At 35.7% G+C, this 23113-nt stretch overlaps 8 protein-coding genes, 1 long non-coding RNA gene and 2 pseudogenes across 13 annotated transcripts; 8 read left to right on the top strand and 3 right to left on the bottom strand.

Moving 5' to 3' along the window:
- Positions 1–1438: 1438 nt before the first annotated feature.
- On the top strand, positions 1439–1744 carry AT3G62499 (YTH family protein; the record flags this gene model as incomplete). Its single annotated transcript, NM_001125419.1, has 1 exon — positions 1439–1744. The coding sequence occupies exon 1, from the start codon at positions 1514–1516 to the stop codon at positions 1742–1744; it is 231 nt and encodes a 76-aa protein (NP_001118891.1). The 5' UTR covers positions 1439–1513.
- Positions 1745–2017: 273 nt separating this feature from the next.
- AT3G62500 (F-box protein RMF) lies at positions 2018–4783 on the top strand (the record flags this gene model as incomplete). 2 transcript variants are annotated; one of them, NM_001340158.1, is made up of 10 exons in its annotated part: positions 2018–2549; positions 2756–2872; positions 2947–2979; positions 3092–3262; positions 3362–3469; positions 3567–3636; positions 3724–3789; positions 3875–3961; positions 4065–4149; positions 4361–4783. In NM_001340158.1, 9 exons carry the CDS (start codon positions 2018–2020, stop codon positions 4081–4083), a joined length of 1203 nt encoding a protein of 400 aa, NP_001326690.1. The 2 variants fall into 2 exon arrangements, with proteins under 2 accessions (NP_001326690.1, NP_191809.1); NM_116115.1 differs by lacking the exons at positions 3875–3961; positions 4065–4149; positions 4361–4783 and having other exon boundaries at positions 3724–3817.
- On the top strand, positions 4426–5397 carry AT3G62510 (disulfide isomerase-like protein; the record flags this gene model as incomplete). 2 transcript variants are annotated; one of them, NM_001340159.1, is made up of 3 exons in its annotated part: positions 4426–4447; positions 4931–5055; positions 5151–5386. In NM_001340159.1, the coding sequence occupies 2 exons, from the start codon at positions 4933–4935 to the stop codon at positions 5367–5369; spliced, it is 342 nt and encodes a 113-aa protein (NP_001327881.1). In that variant the 3' UTR covers positions 5370–5386. The 2 variants fall into 2 exon arrangements, with proteins under 2 accessions (NP_001327881.1, NP_191810.1); NM_116116.2 differs by lacking the exon at positions 4426–4447 and having other exon boundaries at positions 4993–5055; positions 5151–5397.
- Positions 5398–6718: 1321 nt separating this feature from the next.
- AT3G62520 lies at positions 6719–8836 on the top strand (annotated as a pseudogene; the record flags this gene model as incomplete). Its single annotated transcript has 1 exon — positions 6719–8836.
- Positions 8837–10874: 2038 nt separating this feature from the next.
- AT3G09785 lies at positions 10875–11120 on the bottom strand. The gene has a single exon (NR_141566.1). It is a non-coding gene; the product is annotated as an other RNA (long non-coding RNA).
- Positions 11121–13076: 1956 nt separating this feature from the next.
- Positions 13077–13250, bottom strand: AT3G62528 (uncharacterized protein; the record flags this gene model as incomplete). Its single annotated transcript, NM_001125420.1, has 1 exon — positions 13077–13250. One exon carries the CDS (start codon positions 13248–13250, stop codon positions 13077–13079), a length of 174 nt encoding a protein of 57 aa, NP_001118892.1.
- On the top strand, positions 13241–13570 carry AT3G62529 (annotated as a pseudogene). Its single transcript has one exon.
- A 146-nt stretch (positions 13571–13716) lies between these two features.
- Positions 13717–14893, top strand: AT3G62530 (ARM repeat superfamily protein). The gene is made up of 4 exons (NM_116118.4): positions 13717–14085; positions 14157–14295; positions 14387–14513; positions 14589–14893. Exons 1-4 carry the CDS (start codon positions 13814–13816, stop codon positions 14714–14716), a joined length of 666 nt encoding a protein of 221 aa, NP_567129.1. The 5' UTR covers positions 13717–13813; the 3' UTR covers positions 14717–14893.
- Positions 14894–14924: 31 nt separating this feature from the next.
- Positions 14925–16979, bottom strand: AT3G62540 (Pentatricopeptide repeat (PPR) superfamily protein). Its single transcript, NM_116119.3, has one exon. It carries the CDS (start codon positions 16906–16908, stop codon positions 15109–15111), a length of 1800 nt encoding a protein of 599 aa, NP_191813.1. The 5' UTR covers positions 16909–16979; the 3' UTR covers positions 14925–15108.
- A 245-nt stretch (positions 16980–17224) lies between these two features.
- On the top strand, positions 17225–18768 carry AT3G62550 (Adenine nucleotide alpha hydrolases-like superfamily protein). Its single transcript, NM_116120.3, has 4 exons — positions 17225–17960; positions 18049–18158; positions 18384–18502; positions 18582–18768. Exons 1-4 carry the CDS (start codon positions 17789–17791, stop codon positions 18667–18669), a joined length of 489 nt encoding a protein of 162 aa, NP_191814.1. The 5' UTR covers positions 17225–17788; the 3' UTR covers positions 18670–18768.
- Positions 18769–18880: 112 nt separating this feature from the next.
- Positions 18881–20740, top strand: AT3G62560 (Ras-related small GTP-binding family protein). Its single transcript, NM_116121.7, has 3 exons — positions 18881–19262; positions 19375–19506; positions 20155–20740. The coding sequence occupies exons 1-3, from the start codon at positions 19134–19136 to the stop codon at positions 20473–20475; spliced, it is 582 nt and encodes a 193-aa protein (NP_191815.1). The 5' UTR covers positions 18881–19133; the 3' UTR covers positions 20476–20740.
- Positions 20741–23113: the final 2373 nt, after the last annotated feature.

A 23113-nucleotide genomic window follows, 5' to 3' on the forward strand; every position in this document is an offset into this window, starting at 1 on the left:
GTTCCATGAGAAACAGACTTCCCAATTGTTTGGCTGACGGTGTGAAATCTAACTAAAATATAATCTTAAAGATACAATAATTGCCAAAAGTCAGTTTTTATGAGTGCAATTGGTTGTCACTTATAAGAATAGGATTAAAATATTAGTAAAAACAAATGAAAATGAAAAATAAATCATTCATCTTTAGTTTTTTCATCTTCTTTGTTTTTAGGGTAATAGCACAATCTATACACAGAAACTTCAATAATTAAGTCAGACTTTTTATCACTATTTACGCAGTAAAAATACACATAAAATTACAGTACTATCCTTATTTCTATTTTTTTTTTCTTTTTTTTTTCTATCTCTCTTCTCTTTCATCTACTCATTCATCTCTTTTTTTTCTAACTAATTTTTTCTTCATATATATTTTTTTTTGTTATTTTTCATTGCTAATTATTTTTATTGTTATCACATTAACGTCGTTAGTAATTATTACCTGTAGTTATTATGTATTAATTATATGTTCAAATAAATATTATTCATATATCGATTATCTTACCGTGTGTTAAGACAAATATTATTTTGATAGTTAGAATGTTAGCATGTTATTAATCATATATTGATTATCTTACCGTGTTAAGACAAATCTTATTTTGATATTTAAAATGTTAGCATATCATTATTCTACGGTAATTATTGTTATAATCGTTGTGTAATATGATATTTTATCATATTTTATTGTTTTGATATATTTATATATATAAATAAAAATACTAATTCATAATTTTGAATTGATAAACATTTATTTAACATATAATATGTAAATTTACTATGTTAGCTTGTTAAACAAATAATTATATATTTATTTTCAAATATTAAAGTTATTTTTTATCGATGGTATTTTTGTAATTAATCTAAAAAGAAGGATTTTTTGGTTTATAATTTATTTTTCTTTCTTATTAACTTAAATAACAAATTTGTACGTACACATTCTTATTTTTTTGTTCATCCATATATATATTTTGAACTCACCCTTGTTTTTAAGTAATGTAAAATGGAGTTGAAAAAATGAATAACTGTTTATAAATTTTCATCTTAAATGATTTTTTTTTTTACTTTTCAAATTATACCTTTAGGAACCCAACCATTTGCACCCTAATATCATATGAATATTGACAACAAAGACTACATGAATTTAAAATTTTCAACTTGCAGAATTGTAAAGATGAGAATTTGCACTCGTTAATGACGTTCCTTTCTTTTTGAATCTTATTTTGTTAATTCTTTTTTTTCTATCTTTGATTTTTTGTATCTAAAAAATCTCTAAACGAAAACGTTGCATCTGATGTACCATAGTTTTTTCGAGTAAATTTTAAATTTTATTAAAAAAAAAATGAGAATTATTAGATAAACAAAGGTTCCGTGATATAAACCCAATTAATAAAAGAAACAACTTAGGCACAATATATAGCCTAAGAAGCTTTTTTAATTTTTTTTTTTAAAGAAGAAAAGAGAGAGAATTGTTCAATTGATGCGCGACGTCGGATTTGATGAAAAGGAAGTTTTCGACTTGGCGCCTACAACTACTTTTGTAGGCCTGAAAATTCACAGTCTTCCCTCATCAGAACACAATATCTTTCTCCTCCTCTTTTGTCTTCCTTCGCCGTCGATTTTAAGGTTTTATCTTCTCCGTAGTGAAAGCACTGATAATTTCTCCAAGGAATTTACGAGGAGGATTTGGTTTGTTTCTCCTGCGTGTTAGAGTTTTACGATTTCTCTGTCGTTTGATTTCTTAATTCTATCCTCTGAGAGAACGAGAATTTGGTTTTCGTTTTCGAATTTAGGGTTGAAGAAGCGGTTTCGCATTGGGTTTGTTGTCTATTGAGCCAATTTGCTAAAGGAATTGAAACGTTGCGAGTTTTTGTTTCCCGGAGGTCCGAAGTGCGAATCTGTTTTGTTTAATGAAATTAGGGGTTTGGAATCGGAATTTGAATAGTCGTTTATGTTGACTACGCGATAATAGCTGAGATAGGACATGATTTTGAAACGGATTTTGACGACATTCGATAATCTGAATCTGAAGCGGTGCAAAATTGATTTAGAAATTGAGTATGGTAGCCAAAAGGGTGAGATTATGGTGTATAAGAAGAGACAACGAGCAAGCGTTGATCAACCATGTAGCAGAGAACCCGGAGTTCTAACAAGTAGCTCAAGCTCCTTGACCAGTAGAGAAGAATCTCAACAAGTGTGCTCTGACCAGTCCAAGTCTTCGCGTGGCAGAGTTCGAGCGGTTCCTTCAAGGTTCAGGGACTCCATTGTTGGTACATGGAAATCCTTGAAGAGTCGCAAGGAAGAGTCGACGGAGACATGTATCTGGGGAAGCTCGAAATTGCATCGAAGCAAAGACCCGAAGCTGTTTCCACGTAAGGATAACGAAGACAGCAGCGAAGTAGATTGCGATTACTGGGATGCTAACTTTGGTATGCCGAAAAAGTCCGACGCCTCGCGTAAGGGCGTGTACAAACCAGAGGAATTTACAGTCGGCGATCTTGTCTGGGCCGGCTGTGGTACAAGCGCCTGATGGGGTCTTGAAACATTGCGTCCCTGGCGCAATACGTGTCATGTTTTTTGGGTACTCTAAATGGAAAAAAATTGTCAATTGTCAAAAAGTCGTGTTAAATATAGATGTATTGTACAGATCTTTGACTTTGAAGTACTTCATTTGCTGATCACAGCCTCATCTTTATCTGTTTTTTTTACACTGTAATTATAGATTGGATGCCGATTGGTGCCTTTGTGCTTGATTCTCGAACTTCACTCCTGACTGAGAGTTTGAGTGGTCGCCTGAAAGTCCCAAAGGAAGGAACCATAGAACGGATGTTACAAAAATGTCTTATTCATGATCTTCAGAAACTTTGTCAACTGCAGGAAAAACTGTAACATATGGCTTATCTCATTTTCCAGATTTACAGCTTGTGCGACCTGTTTGTGACCTCAGTACCTGTGAGGTAAAAGACACTAATCAACTCTAATCTGTTGCTGAAACTTTTGTATTGATCTCTTGCAATAACTAAATTGCAACTAAGAGTGTTTCTGTTTTACTATGTAGGAACAATGCAAACTCTTGATGCTAGGCACATTGAACTCTTCCTTAGTGAAGGCTACAAAGATGGAAGCTGGGACTACAATCTGATTGGATCTCATAAGTTGCAGAAAAACGCAAGTGCAGCTTGTGGAGCCATATTTGACCTCAAACACCATAAAGAATCTTCATCCTCAGGTAACTTCAAATCTTCATTACTGTTATGTTCCTTTACTTCTCCTCTTTGAATCATTCTCCTTTGTCTCATACAAATTTCACATGAAACCTCTATAATAGGTATTCTCAACCTCAAGTCTTGGACCGGACAGCCAGATATTTCCCAACCTAAAGCAGTTATCGCACCCCATGCAGTTGCTGTTCACACAAGATTGCGAGAAAACGAAGGTATATAACTTTGCATCATCAACCATCTTTATCTAGAAAACACAATTACAAATAATTCTCTTGCCAAAAGGAATTGAATCCAAATTTGTTGTTTCAGTTGCGGAAATCCAATCAGTATTGTGGCATTTGCAAGAGAGTATGGCAGCCCTTCAAATGATGGAGATTGGGTGAGAATATATGTGACCATGTTTGGTGAAATACAGACCTGTAAGAAATGATTACATCTATTTAGCTGACTTGATTTGATGTATTAGGTTTATTGTGATGAGTGTGATGTATGGCCGTATGGGTGCGACAATAATTTATATAAGCGCTTTAAGGTACACCTTCATGCATCTTAACTTTTGATTCTAAGTAATGAACACGCTTGTTGAACTATCACACTAATTTGGTTATCATCTTAAGGAACTGGAGCACAACAGTTACTATTGCCCTAACTGTAAAGTCCAGCATGAGCTTATCAATATTAGAAGAACAGAACTCAGTGTTCAAGTATATTGTTAACTTCTCATGTTCTCCTGATTTTATTGTTTGCATTTCTCCATTGCTATAATATGCGAGATTTCCTCACAACCTCTTTGGGATTGGTCTACAGAAAAGGCGACACAGACTGAGCTGCCTGATGAGATTAATGTAGTCTGTAATGGCATGGAAGGAACATATATCAGAGCATTTCATGCGTACGTATTAGATGTCTCAGCCTTATTTCAATTTCTTCATTTAGAAAGGATCTTATTTGTTTATGAATTATGACTATGCAGCACAATATCGTAAATTGATTTTTTCTCTGAAAACGATAAAAAATCCGTGTTTAATCCTAGGTTTCTGTTATCATTGTCTTGTTGTTTTAGAGATTTGACCAACACATTAATCTTTGAACTATTGTTTCAGAATTGAGTGCAAGTGTGGTTCATGTGGGTCAAGGAAGCAGTCACCAAGTGAATGGGAACGGCATACAGGCTGTAGATACTAGATAGCGTAAGAGTGAAAGACACAATGCTACCTCTAGAAAAATGGCTTTGCATGAAGACTTTGATACTATATGTATCTGTATATGTAGAAGAGTATCAGTTTTATCTAAATGACTAGTCTCCAAATTTGTGGTTTATTGATTTCGTCAGAATGGTAGGCTCTTTAACTGATTTAAGGTGAAAACTACATTGGTCTTTGTTCAGTGTTAGATTTGTCTTTTGTGGGTTTGGAATGGATTAAAGAGGAGTCTTTTACTGGATTTTGTTGAATGCTAGATTTGGGTTTAGTAAACAATGAATCCTTTACTGGTTTTGAAGGATGTTATATTTGAAACTGATTAGAGCTAAACCCTCTATTGCTTAGTGGTTCTTAATTTAAGGGTTTTGCCGCAGCTTCCCTAATTTAAGCTTGTTTTCTAATACAAAGTACAAAAGCAGTGTGTTCGTCAACTATCTTCTTACTCTGTTTTCGTTTAGAGAGTTTTTGCAGAGATGAGGAGAACTATAACAATGGTGATAAAGATGTCAATACTTATGATATTGATTTCATCAATGGTGATGAATATGGTCGAGGTTGAGGTTGACCAGATTGAATCATGGGTCAAGGACTTCCAGGTTTCATTCTCTTTTTCACACATTCACACAAGCTTTATGTAAAAGAAGTATATATGAAATCAATATAACCTAACCAAAGAAAATGTTTTCTCTAGGATGGAAAAGCTGCTGTCCACAAAAATTCTCAACCTATTCCAGCTGAGAACAACGAACCAGTGAAGCTTGTTGTCGCCGAGAGCCTTGACGACATAGTTCAGGTCAGCGAGCGGAAACGTTGTAGTATACGAAGGAGACAGGACAAAGGAAGACTTCATAGTTCAGGGTTGGTGATACTAGCAGAAGATGATGAGGAAGAACACGAAAAGATGGATTAGTTAAAGCTTCCAAAAACTGAATCAAAACAATCATTATTACATTAGTTTGTGGTTGTGGATTAGCAATGTTTAAGTAGTTTGATCTATCAATCTCCTGAATTTCTAGATTGCAGATATTTTATCTCATTTTGCTGTCTCACTTGATTCGTGGGTTATATTGCTTAATTTGATTTAAACTCTGTTTTGTGTGGTTACATAGGACTCTGTTTCGCCTGTGTATAGGAAGAGAGTAATGACGTTGAGTGTACAGAGTTGGAGAAGGGTTTCGAGAAAAAATTGTAATTCTTGAATTCGTCTCAGCTTGAGAATAGTGAGTCCATGGACTTTTACCGGATATGAGTTGTACAATGCAGAGACTGATCCCGAACTGAAAGCTGTTATGAGAGGACATGGGAAAAGCCATTGGCTTCGTTTGACCGGAAAGAATTTATGAGTAGTAAGTAGCATATCTAAAGTAAACGCCATGCAAACAAAGAAAACAATGATGAAGATATAAGAGCATCCACATTGGTGGGCTTTTAGCAAATGTTCTTAACAATAATTTTATAATTTATTTTGAAGTTAAGAGTTTTGATAAGAGTTTTTTTTTTTTAAGAGTGTATTTTGTCTCTTATATAAGAGCAAAATCTTAGGCCTGGGCATTTTAACCGAACCGAACCGAACCGACCCGACTCAACCGAACTCAAACCGATCCAAACCAAACCCAATCTAAGACTCAAACAATTCGGTTGTATTTTATCTCAACCCAAATGGGTCGGTTCGGTTCGGTTTTGAACCAAACCGAACCGACAACCCAATGTCTTTATATACTTAATTAATTAATTCTATAAATAATATTACAAATAACTCTAAATATTTATTTATCTCTAACTAAAACTCTAACCCTAAAAAGTAAAAACCTAAGGTTTACTTCTAACTTCGTTTCATTTGTTCTTCCGTCGTCTCTCTCTACTCTCTACAGCCACGGTATGATTTTTAACTACTCTCTAGCAATACAATTACGCTCATCTCAATTTTAGTTAAATATTATGAGTATATGATGATTTTTTCAATCTGTACGTACACCGCAAAGTCATGGAAAAGAAAAATCTGTGTTTGCGTTGTCTTGTTTCTTCTATTTACTTAGATTTTTTAATTTTTAAGAATAGGTTTCATGTAGGTTGGGTGATTTTGTTTGTTTACAATATATATAATATATTTTAGCATTCATACCAATAATCAATGGATTTTCGTGCAAGAAAACAGATCATACATGTTTATTTAGTTTACTAATAATGAAAGATGTTTTAATAGAAACGTAATTGTATTCTTTCAATTGACTAACAATTTTATACATGTTTTGTTTGTAGATGTCTAAAAGAAACACGACTAGCAATAAAAGAAAAGAACCCGAGTCTCCAACAGTGTCGCCAAAGGCAAAAAGAAAACTACCTACAAGATCAACAGCATGGAAAGTCTTTACGAGGTTGAAAGATGATGATAATAGTTGCTCATGCAATTATTGTGGTAAAATCTATTCATGTAATCCTGCTACATGTGGAACCAGCAATATGAACACACACATGAGAAAGTGCAAAGCTTATTTGGATCATCTTGAATCTAATTCTCAGAATGTCATAGTCTCTAGTGGTGGTGGTAATGGTGCTGGCATGATAAAACCTTTTGATCAAAACGTGTGTAGGCAAGCAACGGTGAAAATGATTATCATGGACGAGTTGTCGTTTTCTTTTGTGGAGAATGATGGGTTTAAACATTTTTGTGAGATGGCTGTCCCTTGGTTTACTATTCCATCGCGAAGAACAATTACTAGGGATGTTGTTGGTCTGTACAGAGCTGAAAAAACTGCATTGAAGACTATTTTAAGTCGTAATAGGCAGGCCATGTCGTTTACCACTGACATATGGACTTCTATTACGACATTGAGTTATATGGTCGTTACTGCTCATTTTATTGACATGGATTGGCAATTGCATAGAAGAATTATTAGTTTTAGTCCTATTCCTGATCATAAGGGAAAGACCATCGCCAATCAGTTTTTAAGATCTTTGGATGATTGGGGTATTGAGAAAGTATTTTCTATCACTGTGGATAACGCAAGCGCCAATGATAAAGCTAATACTGTTTTGAAAGAGAGGCTAAGTAACAGAAATAGTGATGCTTTGATGATGAATGGTGATTTTATGCACATACGTTGTGGTGCACACATTCTTAACTTGATTGCCAATGAAGGTCTTGAAGATATAAGTAATAGCATCGTAAGTGTTCGTAATGCTGTAAAATATGTGAGGACTTCTAATTCAAGGCTGGAATCATTTAAGCGTTGGGTGGAGGTTGAGAAGATAACAAGAGGAAGTGTGGTATTGGATTGTGTTACTAGGTGGAATTCTACCTACTTGATGTTGAAAAGTGCACTTAAGTATAAAGTTGCATTTGATAGGATGGCTGATATGGATAAACCTTATGATGCATGGTTCAAAGAGGTTGATTCTAATAAAAAGAAGAGGGACGGACCTCCAATGGCAATTGATTGGGACAATGCTCGTCATATGGTAAGGTTCTTGAAAGCTTTCTATGATTCGACTTTAGCATTCTCTTCTTCTATAAAGGTGACGTCAAATGGTTGTTACAATGAGATCTGCAAAATTCAGTCAAGTGTGCAAAAAATGGCTTTTAGCCAAGATTCTGATTTGAGAGAGATGGCTTCTGCAATGACGGCCAAGTTTGACAAATATTGGGAAGGTACAGAAAAAATCAATAAGATATTGATAGTGGCTGGTGTACTTGATCCTCGTCGCAAAATGGTATTTACAATGTTCAGTTTTGAACTTATCTATGGAAAAGGTAATCCAAAATGCGTTGAAATGAAGGAACTCGTGATGGATGTTTTGGAGAAACTATTTGACATATATAGTGTTCGATATGCCACTTCAAATCTACAACCTTCTGTTTCCTGTGACGCTGAGAACGTAACCCAAGTACACCAAGACTTTGAGAATATGGAGGTTGACAACATTGATGATCCTTTTCTAAAATTTATGGTTGCTAAGAAGACTTCTGTAGCAGTGGTAAATGAATTGGTAAAGTATTTAAAAGACGAACTGCATGTAACTACTGAAAATAGTTTGGGGCTCCCGTTTGATCTTCTAGATTGGTGGAAGACAAATAGCTCAAAATACCCAATCATGTCTTTAATGGCTAGAGAGGTTCTTGCAATACCAGTATCTTCGGTTGCGTCGGAGTCTGCTTTTAGCACGGGTGGTCGTATCCTAGATCAATATAGAAGTTGTTTGACTCCTGATATGGTTGAAGCGTTGGTTTTGACTCAAGATTGGTTACGTGCTTCACTTCGTTCAGAAGCAATGAAGTCTCTTGATAAGCTAGAGGAAGAGAACAAGTTTATGGATTCACTTGAAGAAGGTATTTTACTTTATTTCTTTATAATAATTATATGTGACAATCACTTATAGATTTACTCTCTGTTCATGTTAGTGTCTAATTTTTATTTTATTTTGTTAGAGTTTAATCCTCCATCTCAGAATGAGAAGTGAGAACGATAGGTACATGTCTAAGTAAACGATTAGTGGGAGCAGAAAAAGATTAAAGAGGTAATGATCTTTCCTTTCTATATATTAGTTTTACGATGTTAGTGCTTTTCTGTTGTTGAAAAGTTTAAAATTGTTAGTTTATGTTTTTTTCTTTCTGTTCTTAATAGTTTATACTCTGTTTTGGTTTCCAATATTCTAGTTAATACTCTGTTTCAGTGTAAGAAGTGATTGGTTTTATTGTTTTCGTTTCGTCTTTATATAGTTATAAACTTATATGCAAGTTATTGACTTGTTGCAGATTCTTCTTGATGACATTGGGTGAAGGAATCATGGAAGATTGTTATGTTACGTTGTTGGATTTCTTGCATTTTCCTTTCTTTTAAATTCTAAGTACTAGGCATTTGATAATTTTGATTTGAACTTGTTACGTTAATTGATTTTTTGAACCAGATTAAAACCGAACTGAATTAAAACCGAGGGATCTTAACTATTTTACCAATTAAATATTAAATTTAAATCTTAATATCTCTAAGAATTATATTAAGTATTCAGTCCACATGAGGGTTTGACACACAGTGAAGGTGATGATGATAAAGATGAACTCTTGGGAACTTTGATTTGCCTCTCTCACTGCCTTGTTCATTCTGTCACAACGATATCGTACCTGACCTTACTTTGGTTCTTCATTGCACATCCTATTGTTCTCCATTTATGAAACACGATTCTGGTGCAATGAGATAACCCTAAGTATTGGGATCCATTGTTTTTGCAAGGCCTGGAGATGAAAGCACCGAGGGATCAAATCGCTTTTTCTTGCATATTCAGATTCCTAATTGCATTGTTCAGAATCACAATCTCATCTTAATTTGGTTTTTGTTTGTTTTAACCAGCCATGAGGACTATACCGAAGATAAGCAGAGTTGGATTTCAACTCTGTTGAAGCTTGAATCAAACATTTCCGGAACAGAGGAGTGATATAGTAGTGTTGCTTCAGACAGTTAAACCAGACTGTAGATTAAGTTAGGTTATTCACACATAGCTCAGGTTAAAGCGTTTTTTGTTGTTTATGATTTGATTCTATAAGTACTTTTTGTGCACTTGCTACTCCTCCTTACTTTGGTTCACAAAAAGTCTTTAGAAATAAGATTTTATGTTGCCTTATAATTCTCCAATGTCATGTGTATGATGATGCATGTTTTCTTAATCCGTCTCCGACTAACCAGACAGCATACATACTTCATACTTGTGTGATTACATAGACACAGTTACACACATCAACCGAACCAAACACATATAACTCTAAATATATAAGATGCAAGACTTGTACTAATCATCAAAGAAGACAGTGTTGTGGTTTGAATAATGAGATCATTTTAGCAGATTCTATTGCCACTTCAAAGCCATGGAGTTATAGATCATGTAGTGGTCAGAATCAACATTGAGGACAAATGTCATGATTTCTCTGGTCCTAACCAAAGCAATTAATTGATGGCTCCGGCATTCTCATAACCAGACCACACAAAGAATGGCATTACATTGGTACCCTGATGTCAGTTTCTGTTAGATCATCATTCACTGCTGATTTAAAGGAGCCAACATCATCCCACATAATCTTACAAACTTACCGTTTAGATTTTTAGGTTATCACCGTCCGATCTCAAGAAACGGTCCATATCTCTCGAATGTTCTCAAATAATTAAGAAAACCGTCGAAAAAAGAAAACAATCAAAAGTTTCCTTTTCTTTATTCGAAGAACCTTTTGCTCATATATACTCAAGTGGAAGGCTAATCAATATCCAACATCATCATTCACTTCTCTTCTTCTTCGAAAACAAAACCAAAAAAAGAAAAAAACTTTTTCTTTATGCAATTCTCATACAGAGAGGCTCGCCGATAATCCATGTAGACTTTGAATAAGAGAGAAAGAGCCGATGATACATAAACCGAAGAAGCCAAAAACATCTTGGGAGAAAAAGGATAGCTTTTTTGAAACCATGGACTGATGAGAGACATCGATCGTTTCGAAGAAGGAGGCATATATACTCCAACAATCTCGCATCCTCCTCTGCTTCTTCTTCTTCTAGGTATGCCGGCTTCTTCTATCTTTATTGCTGCTGCTACTTGTTCTGCGGTTTATATTTATATAACTTTAGGGTTCAGAATATGTAGTTATGGGGTATGCGAATATAGATAAGCAAAGACAGAGATTGCCAGTAGTACAAGTGTACAAGTTACACAACTGAGATTCTCTTTTTCGTGGAGATCACGCTACCACCGTCGTCCTCAGGTTTTTTCTCTCTTCTTTGTCCTTGGTTTATTTGTTTGCTTTTTGCTTTTCTAATTTCAGGCATCTTAGACCAAAGACAGAGATTGCCAGTAGTACTAGTGCAGTCTTTTTAATATGTTGTAGTACGTACCCGAAAGAAGATGGATGGGCTCAATGCCTCAATGAGGCCGAGTTTTTTGCTTGTACCAGACGAACGTTGTGAAACGGTAACATTTTTGGACCGTCTGAGTTAATTCTCTTACTCGGTTTTCTTTCTTTCTTTTTTCTTACAAATGCCAAACACACTCTGTTCTTATCATCTTAATTATTTCTGTTCTCCGACTTGTGTTCTCTTAACCGACTTGTCTGTCTCTCACTTGTGTTCTCACTCAGACAACAATAAAGGCATCATCTTACAGGTAAAAAAATCTATAGTTTGTTTACCATTAAAAGATTTTTGTTAGTCTCTGACAATTATGTGCCTATAATTATATCAAGCTAATGTTGACTTCAATGATGTGAGATTAATTTTATGTGCGGTTGTGTTATTTTTATGTATAAAACAAAAAGTTATATGTTAGGGTATAAAACAATGATGTATAAAACAAAAAAGTAGAATGGGTTATCTAATTGTTGTGAAAAAACGAAAGAGAGAATATATATTTTTTTTTTCTTTTTGAATTTGTAATTAAGTACCGTACTTATTGAAGATTTATTTTTATTAATTTTGCAGAGGGTGCACGGCGTATATGTTATATGCAATGTATATTTTTTTTTTATGAAGGATGTATAGATGTATAAATAGGGTGTGAATGTGTCTCATGCATAAATCCATAATAGATGTATGATAGGGTGTGAATGTGTTCATACATGGCACGAACGTGTCTCATATGCATAATAGATTGTTGATTGGGTGTGAATGTGTCTCATGCATGGCACGAATGTCATACTCATATGCATAATAGATGTACGTATAGGGTGTGAATGTGTGTGCATAGATTACGTGTGACCGAGCGTAGGGTAGTAGCAAAAACATAAAACACAAAATACCAAGCGCTCGCTAGTTGAAACACTCAAAAATTCAAAAAATGCGGTTTTTATAGCTAGACAAAAAACACAAAAATATCAAACTCAAAATAAAAATCACTAGACACAAACCAAACACTCGTACTTGAAGCTGAGAAAGACCCAAATACGTCGCTTGAGACGTCTTTATCTGAGGAGGAGGCTTCGTCGTCCGCTCCTTTACCAATCACCAAAGAGCGAGATGCGCAAGAGTGACCACTAATCGTTGTTTCCAGATACAGTTGCCGGTTGACAGACTTGTATTGTAGTCGGCCCGGAATGCATCGGTAGATTCTATGGGCCTATGGCGAGGCTTTAAGCACAGAAACTGCTTGGAGAAGGACCATCCTACACTATTCGATTCGCTGGCATGTGTGGAAACACCCAAAACACATAAAATACGATTGCTCGAAACACTCAAGTCTCAAGTTATATCGCTAGAAAAAACATACAAAAAAACAAGCTAAAAACTGCGGTTTTTAATCGCTGGACAAAACACACAAAAATACCAAACGATCGCTAGTCGAAACACCAAAAACACAACAAAAATGATAACTTAAAAAACAAAAAACAAAAAAAAAAAACCACACACCAAACAACTTTATGCGTTTGCGCTTTAATGCTCTTGGGCGAACCAATGGTTACATGGGTAAAATGTAACCATATTAATGGACCTTTAATGGGTCAAAAAGTTTCTTATCTAACTAAGGCCCAAATACGGGAAGAGATCGATGACTAATGCTCCTGGTGGACCCAATAGTTAAATGGAGAACATGTATCTCGAATAATGGGCCTTTAATGGGTCAAACTTATTATCAATCAAACTTCTATTCAAACAAAGGCCCAAATATTCTTGACTAATTTTGCTCCGCCGTTAATCAGTCCCTTTTCACCGACTTCGCCATTGCTAATCGCCGTCGAGCTTCCATGGCTGCTGCTCCATGGCTCTATCGCTCTTTGAGAAGGAGCTCCATTAGAGTTACTCACAGCTTTCAATGGCTTCATTGCTTCCTCATTTGCCTGATGCTGCGGTTTACACGTGTCTGATCACGGGGTTTGGGACTCAGAAGAAGCTGGTTACTGTTTACGAACTGCTCAAGGAGATGCAAGAAAAGGGACATCCTCCGGATGGCAAAACGTATAATGCGCTGATCAAACTGATGGCGAACCAGAAAATTTCGGAACATGCCACAAGGATCTACAACAAGCTGATCCAGAACAATATTGAGCCATCGATACACACATTCAACATGATAATGAAGTCATACTTCATGGCGAGAAACTATGAGATGGGGAGAGCAGTTTGGGACGATATGAACAATTGAATTAATATTGAAAACTAAGAGAAATTTGGTTTTGGGTTATTACAAAAAAACAATTACAGTATTAGCCAAGAAAAGAGAGAGTTTGCTCTTATAGGGTCTAAAAGAAGGCCCATTTACAAATGGGCTTGTTAGTTTAAAGGACTGGTGCTTCTCTTCGTCAATGGAGGTTGGTATAATAATAGGTACGAAAGAAAACCCTATTTGCGCCGCATCTCTCTCGTCTTCCTTTACTCCGTCAAAACCATGTTTCTAAGTCAGTTCCGGAGCTGTAAACCTTTGCTCGAGTCTCGTCTACCTTTGCTCCGCCTCTCTCTCTCTAAATGTCTCGATCAGTCCTTCAAAACCACGGCTAGTAGCGAATACGGTAGTAAGATCAACAAAGTCACAAAGCATGTCAATGAGGAGGATGGTGCAACTTTCTATGTTACTCGAAGGGGGGCAATCGATAGTTCTGCCCCTGCTGAATCAAAAGCATATCCAAAAGCAGCTAATATCAGTTCAATCCATAGTATGAGGTAACTAACTCAAATTACTTGTAGATAACTTACTAATTTTTGAAAGGTTTATTGATTAAAATCAACTATAGGGAATCTCTTCTGGAGGAAACAGAGGAAGACTACTACAGACGCTTGGCACTTTTTGCCCTGAGGAATCATGGTGGAGAGGATGCCATAAATGTTATTATAGAATCTCTAGGTGTTGAGAGTTCTATGATTCGCATTGAGGTCAATCAAATTTTTATGTATATATTGATGACTTTGAGTTTGTCTCATTGTTCTCTAACTCAAAATGCATTTTGTTTTTGCTTCTTCTTAGGCTGCATTTGTGTTGGGACAATTGGAATCCAAAACAGCTATAGCTTCTCTAAGCAAGATCTTGAGAGATGTGAAGGAGCACCCCATGGTTCGAGTAGAGGCTGCAAAAGCCCTTGGTTTCATTGCAGGTATATTCCTAGAAGCTACCACAATTTTGTGTCTTTAATTAATTACTCTTTGACATTCTTTGGGTTTTTTTTCAGATGAGAAGAGCAGAGAAGTACTCCAAGAACTTTCAGGCGACCTCGATCCCATTATCGCTAAAGGTTGTGATTCTTCATTGAGTATCTTGGAATTTAAGAATTCAAAAAAATATGACCCTCTCATATAAAATGGTGTGTGTGGGTCTGTTGTGTAATGAAAACATCTACGTTTCATCTTCCTTTTGTTAAACTTTGTTTTGTATTCAAATGATTTGCAGACGGTTTAAGCTCTGTTTTAAGCTATTATCTCGGCCTACTTGCATTTCTTCACTTTCTCAGTGAAAGAATGATTAATTTTTTTCATTAGAGTGCACAATTGTTAATTAATATTTTCTTGTTATAGAAGCAAATTACAAAAAAGCTATCTGACAGATTCCAATGTGATCAGTTCAGTCCAAGCTGTGCTAGTGAAGTCATATTCTTGATTCAAGTAAGAGTTGTGGCTCGAAAACCAACCATTTGCAGATAAGCTTTCTCCGAGTGAGTGAGTTGAATGATCCAGTTACCCGCCCCCAAGTTATCAATCTTCCATGAATCTCTGTTTGCATCTCCTTCTAGTCATCTGAGCCCATCTCGCAAAGATCTCTGCTGCAGCAAACTTACCTGAGAACTTAGCTCTCTGTGCCAATTCCTCAAATATCTCCGGTTGTCCCCCTCTGTGGAAATCAGCTGCAAACTTGTTATAATCAATCAAAGGGGTTTTCATTCCTTTGTCAAGCATCTCCTCCAAGTATCTGCATGCCTCTCTCGACTTCCCTTCACTTATAAGCCCTCTGATCAAAACCGTGTAGGAGTTATCGTCAGGACAAATCCCTTTCTTGATCATCTCGTCCCAAACTGCTCTCCCCATCTCATAGTTTCTCGCCACGAAGTAAGATTTCATTATCATGTTGAACGTGTGTATCGATGGCTCAATTTCGTTCTGGATCATCTTGTTGTAGATCCTTGTGCCATGTTCCGGCATTTTCTGGTTCGCCATCAGTTTGATCAACGCATTATACGTTTTGCCATCCGGAGGGTGTCCCTTTTCTTGCATCTCCTTGAGCAGTTCGTAAACAGTATCCAGCTTCTTCTGAGTCCCAAACCCCGTGATCAGACACGTGTAAACCGCAGCATCAGGTTGCAACCCGGAATCAACCATGTCATCAAAGTACTCAATGGCAGTTTCCATGCTCGACTGTTTGCAGAAGTCCCGGATCATGATGGTATAGCTACGGACATTAGGGCAAGGTCCCTTGGATTTCATAACATGGAACAATTTGATCGCATCTGATTTTTTCATACTCCTCAACAACCCTTCAAGCATTACGTTGTGAGCTACAATGTCAGGTTTCAATCCGTGATCAATCATATCATTCCAGATTCTAGCTGCTTCTATCAAGTTCCTCACCCTGCACCAACCATTGAGTAGAACAGTGTAAGTCATCATATTAGGTGTAAACCTCTCCTTCAGCTTATCAAACAGAACCTGAGCTTCTTTTCCAAGCTTAGCCCTGCCAAGACTATCAAGCAAGCAATTAATGGTTTCAACACCAATCTTAAACTTGTACTTCTTCATCAACTCAAAGATACCAACAGCTTTCTTCCTCTCTTTCGCAGCAGCGAAAGCTTTCATCGCGATAGTGAATGTCTCCATCGTCAATAGACCTTTCGTACCCATCTCTTCGAGTACCGAAACCATCGTCTCGAACTGTCTAGTCTTTGCTAAAATACTCATCATGGAGTTATATGTTCTTGAAGCATGAGCAAATCCTTGTCTCTCTGCAGCCCAACAGAAGAACCTAAATGCAGGCTTCCTAGCATGTCGAAAACGTTCTAAAACCTCAACGATGAGATCATGTGATAAATCTAGTTTCATTTCATCAAGAACAGCTTCCATATTTCTATCTAACGCAAACAATTCATCAATCACTTTGCAGACTCTCTCTACTTCTTCCGGATTAGTACTTGATTCAACACAACTGACCCCAGTTTCTTCATCATTATCGCATTCAGATTCAACTTCTTCATCACATCCATCACTAACATTAGAACTACCACTAGAGAAACCTCTACACCCAAGACTCGCATCAAGCAGTTGTACAGAGGAGTGTGGCAATGGAATTTGACGGTAAGGATGATAAGTAGAAGAATGAATCATACGAGAGAAGAGAGCACCGGAAAATCGTACTTCCTCTTCTCCTCTCCCGCCGATTACGCGGCTTTGACTGGAAATGAATTCATCGGCATCGAATGAAGAAGAGCAAATGAGGAATCTTCTTAATGAAGTCTGAGTGGAGCTTCTTCTCCTAGAGAGATAGAGCCATGGAGCAGCAGCCATGGAAGCTCGACGGCGATTAGCAATGGCGAAGTCGGTGAAAAGCCACTGATTTACGGCGGAGAGCTCTTCACGTATTTGGGCCTTTGTTTGATTAGAAGCTTTGAGTGATAATAATTTTGACCCATTAAAGGCCCATTGATCTGGTCACATATAACCATTGGGTCCACCAGGAGCATTAAAGCTCAAACGCATAAAGAATTTTTATTTTTTAGTTGGAAGGTATCTGTATGCATCTTATCTTCGTTTTAGGGTCGTGATATTTTCTCAAGTTTTTCTTAGGGGACCAATTTATTTTTAGATTTATTTGATTCTATCTTACATTTCTCTTAGTTCACGTTGTCTTTGTATACGTGTTTATGGATATTACATAACTGAAAATCAAGATCAGTCAATCAGTGTAACATCAATCATCAATAACCCTGCGGGATGTATATAAAACTAAGGGATATATGAGGAAAATCAGATTCCAGATTAAGTTCATAAATATTGATTCACCTAAAATCTATAATAACATAGTAGTTCAGAAGCATGAAATAATTCTATAAAAAATCATGAATTATCTACATAAAAATATCGCATATTGTAGATAAGAGTCACCCCTGAAAGAAAAACGATAGTTTTCTGTATTTGGTTATCAATCAATCCTATGTGGGTTTATATCTTATCTAATGTAAAAATTACACAAAGGATAGTGTCTGCAAATATCTAAATGAAAACACTTAATTCCAAAATGAGAAATCAAGTGGGTTTTGCCTAGCTAATTGTATAAATAGTAACACAATCATAATCTCTTCTTCCATCAGGTCTTCTTCATAATATATTTCTTCTCTAATAATTGAAAGCAAAAGAAAACAGTTTTTTTTTTTAGAAAGGTAAAGAAATGGAGGAAACAAAGGAGAGAAAGATAGTAGTAGCAGTAGACGAAAGCGAAGAGAGCATGGAAGCTCTGTCATGGAGTCTTGACAATCTTTTTCCATATGGTTCCAATAATACACTCATCCTCCTCTACGTCAAGCCCCCTCTTCCCGTTTACTCTTCCCTCGATGCCGCAGGTTAGTCCTCGTTCTTTCACGATTCATATCTTTCCCTAATTATAATCTGTTCACTTTAGTTATAGATTTTTGTTTGGTCGATTTCCAGGGTTTATAGTGACAGGAGACCCGGTTGCAGCTTTGAAGAAGTATGAATACGAGCTCGTGGAATCGGTCATGGCTCGGTCTCGAACCGTGTACCAAGATTATGAGTCTGATGTAAGCTTATTTCTATCGATTTTTTATCACTTAATTTGCTGGATTATACTTGCTTAAAAAACTTGAGAAATTATGAGAAAGTGAATTTAATCAAGTAGTTATGAGTTAATCTGTTTATCATGAGCAATATTTAGTACAAAAAATATAACATATGATAAGCAAAATATGGTTGTTTTCAAAGAGAGTTGGCGAAATAAATGTAAATATAACCAAATTAATGTGCAGATTAATATAGAGAGACGAGTTGGAAGAGGAGATGCTAAGGAAGTTATATGCAACGCAGTTCAGAAACTTAGAGTTGATATGTTAGTAATGGGCACTCATGACTATGGCTTCTTCAAAAGGTAAGGTTTCAATCTCTTATAAGAAACAAAAATATTTTGGTTTAATGGTTATTTGATAATCATTTGATATATTTGATAGGGCTTTGCTAGGGAGTGTGAGCGAGTATTGCGCCAAACGAGTCAAGTGTCCTGTGGTTATCGTCAAGAAGCAAGCTCAAGATAATTAAGCTCATATGATTGCATTGTGTATATGTTTCGAAAGAACTGGTGTAACACTTGAATCAATCTTCGTATGCGATAATAAAATACATAACGGTTTAAACAAATTTAGCAGATATTTTTGCTTATATAAAACTAGCTGACAATGACATCAATCAACCAATTAAATTCAAATCTACATTCTCTACATACAATGCCAAATTAAAAACTAATGTAAACGCAAATTTCAATTTAACGTATAGAAGAATGTAATGAACCATATACCAAGTTTTGAATATTTGCAATTTTGTTGTTTGAACACTTAATTGTTGTTCGCTTCAAAGTTCAATAAAGGCCTCAAGGCCCAAAGTATATCTGTTACTCATCCAGTCGACACAGTCATACTTAAACGTCGCCGTTTCCGTGTTCGAAGCTTCGTGAAAATCTTCAATCTCGCGAGAGAGAAGAAGAAGAAGAAGAAGAAGAAGAAGCGATGTTCCTGGTGGATTGGTTCTATGGAGTTCTGGCAACTCTGGGACTATGGCAGAAAGAAGCGAAGATTCTGTTTCTAGGTCTCGACAACGCCGGCAAAACCACCTTGCTTCACATGTTAAAGGACGAGGTTCGTTTTCTTCGAGCCATATCAGTAATCGCTGTCTAGAATCTTGTTTCTTTTACTTAGCGCGAACGAATCAAAGTCTTAATCAGCGATAATCGTTTGATTTGGGTTTCAGAGACTGGTCCAGCATCAGCCGACACAGCATCCGACATCGGAAGAGCTTAGTATCGGCAAAATCAAGTTCAAAGCCTTCGATTTGGGAGGTCATCAGATTGCTCGTAGAGTCTGGAAGGACTATTACGCTAAGGTTTGATCTTCTTTCTTCTTTGGATTTTATTGTTAGGTCAATCAATTTAGCAAGTCTTTGGAAGGACTATTGCGCTCGTATAGTTGTATGTAGACTCTAAGCTGACTCTGTTATAGATTACAATCTTCCCTGTGCCCATATAAACAATAGTTAGATGATAGAGGTGAAGTGAAATCTTCAATGAAGTTTGTCATATAGCAATTCTCTTTTGAATGTTGCAGCATGAGGTCCTGTGATTACATTCTGCTGGTTATGTGTACCTAGTAAGCTCTTGCTGTGTACTACTCCTACTCTGTTCCTTAGCCACTGTGTTGCTCCGTTGGGTTATATAAGTTTGCAGATGATAGTTTGAAATGATTGAGCTATAGTAAAATCTTCAGATGATAGATATACATATACATCATATACTGTAGTTTAAAATGACATTGTGATTGGTATGTGGAGCCAGTGGAGGTTGAAAATTAGAAGATTGTATAGCTATAGACTACTCTTACTGTCAGTTTTAGAGTCATGAGGTCCCTTGTGATTTACATTCTCATAGCTGATGATTCCAGTGAATCAAGAGATTAATAGACTCCGGTGTTTCTATTAGCTACCCTCTTTGCATTCTATCTTCAAGTTTGTAACTTTATTATTGTCTCGTATTAGGTTGATGCAGTGGTATACCTAGTTGATGCATATGACAAAGAGAGGTTTGCAGAATCAAAGAAAGAGCTTGACGCTCTTCTCTCTGATGAATCCCTAGCAAATGTCCCTTTCCTCATCCTTGGAAACAAAATCGACATTCCGTACGCTGCATCAGAAGACGAGCTGCGTTATCATCTAGGCCTCACCAGTTTCACCACTGGGAAAGGTAAAGTGAATCTAGCAGGAACAAATGTTCGTCCTCTTGAGGTGTTCATGTGCAGCATTGTCAGAAAGATGGGTTACGGCGAAGGATTTAAATGGGTTTCTCAATATATCGACTAGATCAATCATATTTAAGTCTTATCTATCTATACTGTGTGATTGGTATCTGTACGTGTTATAACCTAATGTATAATTACGATTAATGTGTGTATACAACAAGATTTGACGGCTTTTAAATTATCAATTTTGTGTTTACAGACCAAAGTTGAATCCTATGAAAAGTGTGAACCCATTTGTCTGTGACTGTGTAACTGTGTGGGGCTTAAGAAATGGCTGTATCTTAGCTTTTTTATGAAAATTCGAAAGATGAACACTTTTACTTTAATAATGTAATGTAGAGAAAACCCCATGTGAATCGAGTTTGACAATTAACAATCACAATGTCCTACACTGAAAACCAATCAATTTGACACATAGATGTACCATAATGAGTGTACGTATATTGTTTTACATGTGTTATGTCTCTTTGTGAACTTATCATTATGTCTGTTTTTCTTCTTTCTAGGTATTGTGAAATGAACACAAACAGATCTATGGATAACCATGTATTTATTTTCATTAAAATATGTGAACAATAATACTCCAAAATAGTTCACAAAATAAGTAAAAAAATTTGCTTTTTAGCACCATCACAATGCGTCTTTGATCTCAGCCGCTTCCAAACGTTCAAGTCGCAGCGTAATAAGGCTAATAGATTAGATTTTGCGACTCAAGATTTTGCAGCTCAAGCATATATATGTCTACGGACTATGCAAATATGGATGTGTAAGAAAACTATTAGGTGCTCACTTTCTCTTTTTATAACTTTTTCAGAACATTTCTCCTTTGGACTGATTCTTCTCTACGTGGCCCAAAGTTAATATCAAAAGTTTTTTTTTAACGTATTATTTCTATCATTTGTTATTAATTTTTTCTCCTTTGGATTGATTCCTTGTTACAGTTTTTGCTCTTCTTTTTACTATGCTGTTTCTTTTTTATATTCGCCACTAGCTAGAGACTGGTTCTATGTCCCAGGACCCATGAAATACCAAGCACGAAAATGTGACCAAATGAATAATTTGATTTAAGTTTTTTGCTTGAATGAGAAAAGTTTTTTTTATATATAAAAAAATGTCAAAATATTAAAACTCATTCGATTGATTGCGTGGAGAAGAGAAAAATAAATTTAGAAGAAGTATTAACTTGGTTTTTGGGGTAAAGGGATGCACATGGATCCCTCATTCCCACGTGATATCTAAGCCAAGAACACGTGCCTCCCTCTGAGCTATCTGACTTTTATGTGATTGGTTTCAGTTTTTAGTTCAAAACCCAAAGCTTTTGGATCCAAAAGAGGTCTCTATCGTATGCATTTGAGCAAAACTAGATGATTGGTTTGATGCCCAACGCAATATTCTCTCTTTTTTACTCAATACTTCAAATTAAATAACGACGTTAATCATACAACTAGTATTATTAGTATTTGATAATAGATTCCTATCTTAAAACTTGCGCCAACTTTGACACTTATTTGGTTCTATATAAAACCCATGTCTCGGTGAAAGTCACCAGTCATAGACAATGCAATCATGTTGCAATGTCGAAACACCCAATAGTGAAAGTGTTATGTACAATATTTTTGGATGTCCACTTGTAGCTAGAAAGCTTAATATTTTATGATTTTTCAAATAATTTTTGGTTTCTGTTGGACTATATGCATTCCTATAACTTTGCAAGATACTATATAACTTATCAAAATTAAATTTAGAACTAAAACATACCATATGATAGAAGGGATTTGACGAAGTATACATATTGATGTGTATGTATATATGAAAATATGAAGGGTATTTACGTATAAATATGTATGTACATGTTGTGTGTATGATATATACGCCGTCATGGTGTGCCTCTTAAGATGCTAACATGTTTATAGAATGGGGACAGTTGCCTTTTAAGTAGACCCACTTTTAAACCAAATATTTAACTCAACACTAGTTAACTACAATTAACACGTAATCGTCGTCTTTGTAGAGTTTGTTAACTCAAGCCATCCTGGCATAGTTGTCTCGACCAATGGCACGGTGTGCACTATCATCAACTATTTAATGCTCGACTCTATCTTTTAATTTGTATTATACTAGCAGTTCTCATCTCTTATCTCTATTCTCAACTAGTTCAATTTCATACGAAAATTCAATCAAGAGTTCATATTTATATACAAATGAATAGAGTTTGGTTTGTAAGAATATAGAGAATCATTGATGTAAAAAAATGTTCATATAGCTTTGTAGAAATTCGTTTATTTATCATGGAAATATAGGATTTCAAGGGAAAACTGTATTTTTTACCCATTTTTTATTTATACAAGGGAGAATAGAAAATTGTAATACATAGTTAAAGATCGATATTATATTCTGAATGATTAACACCTATGTTGTAAATTGAAGCCAATACACATACATTGCCTATAAGTCCAAAAATGTGGAAGGAAGTTGTACCTATAATATAATCATTTTATGAGCTGCATTATTATTATTGCTGTTATATTCAGTTCCCAATCATAAAGGCTACCATCCCTTGCTATATAGTTTTTTTTTTTCTTTAAGAATCCTATGAAAAAAGTTGGATATTTATTTGACATTACATATTGTTTTCATACGGACCATATGTCTTCTGCTACATACATGTTGACATTGCATTGATTTTAGACCATACAAAT

Source organism: Arabidopsis thaliana, chromosome 3 (genome assembly GCF_000001735.4).
Source record: "Arabidopsis thaliana chromosome 3, partial sequence".
In the NCBI taxonomy this organism is placed as follows: domain Eukaryota; kingdom Viridiplantae; phylum Streptophyta; class Magnoliopsida; order Brassicales; family Brassicaceae; genus Arabidopsis; species Arabidopsis thaliana.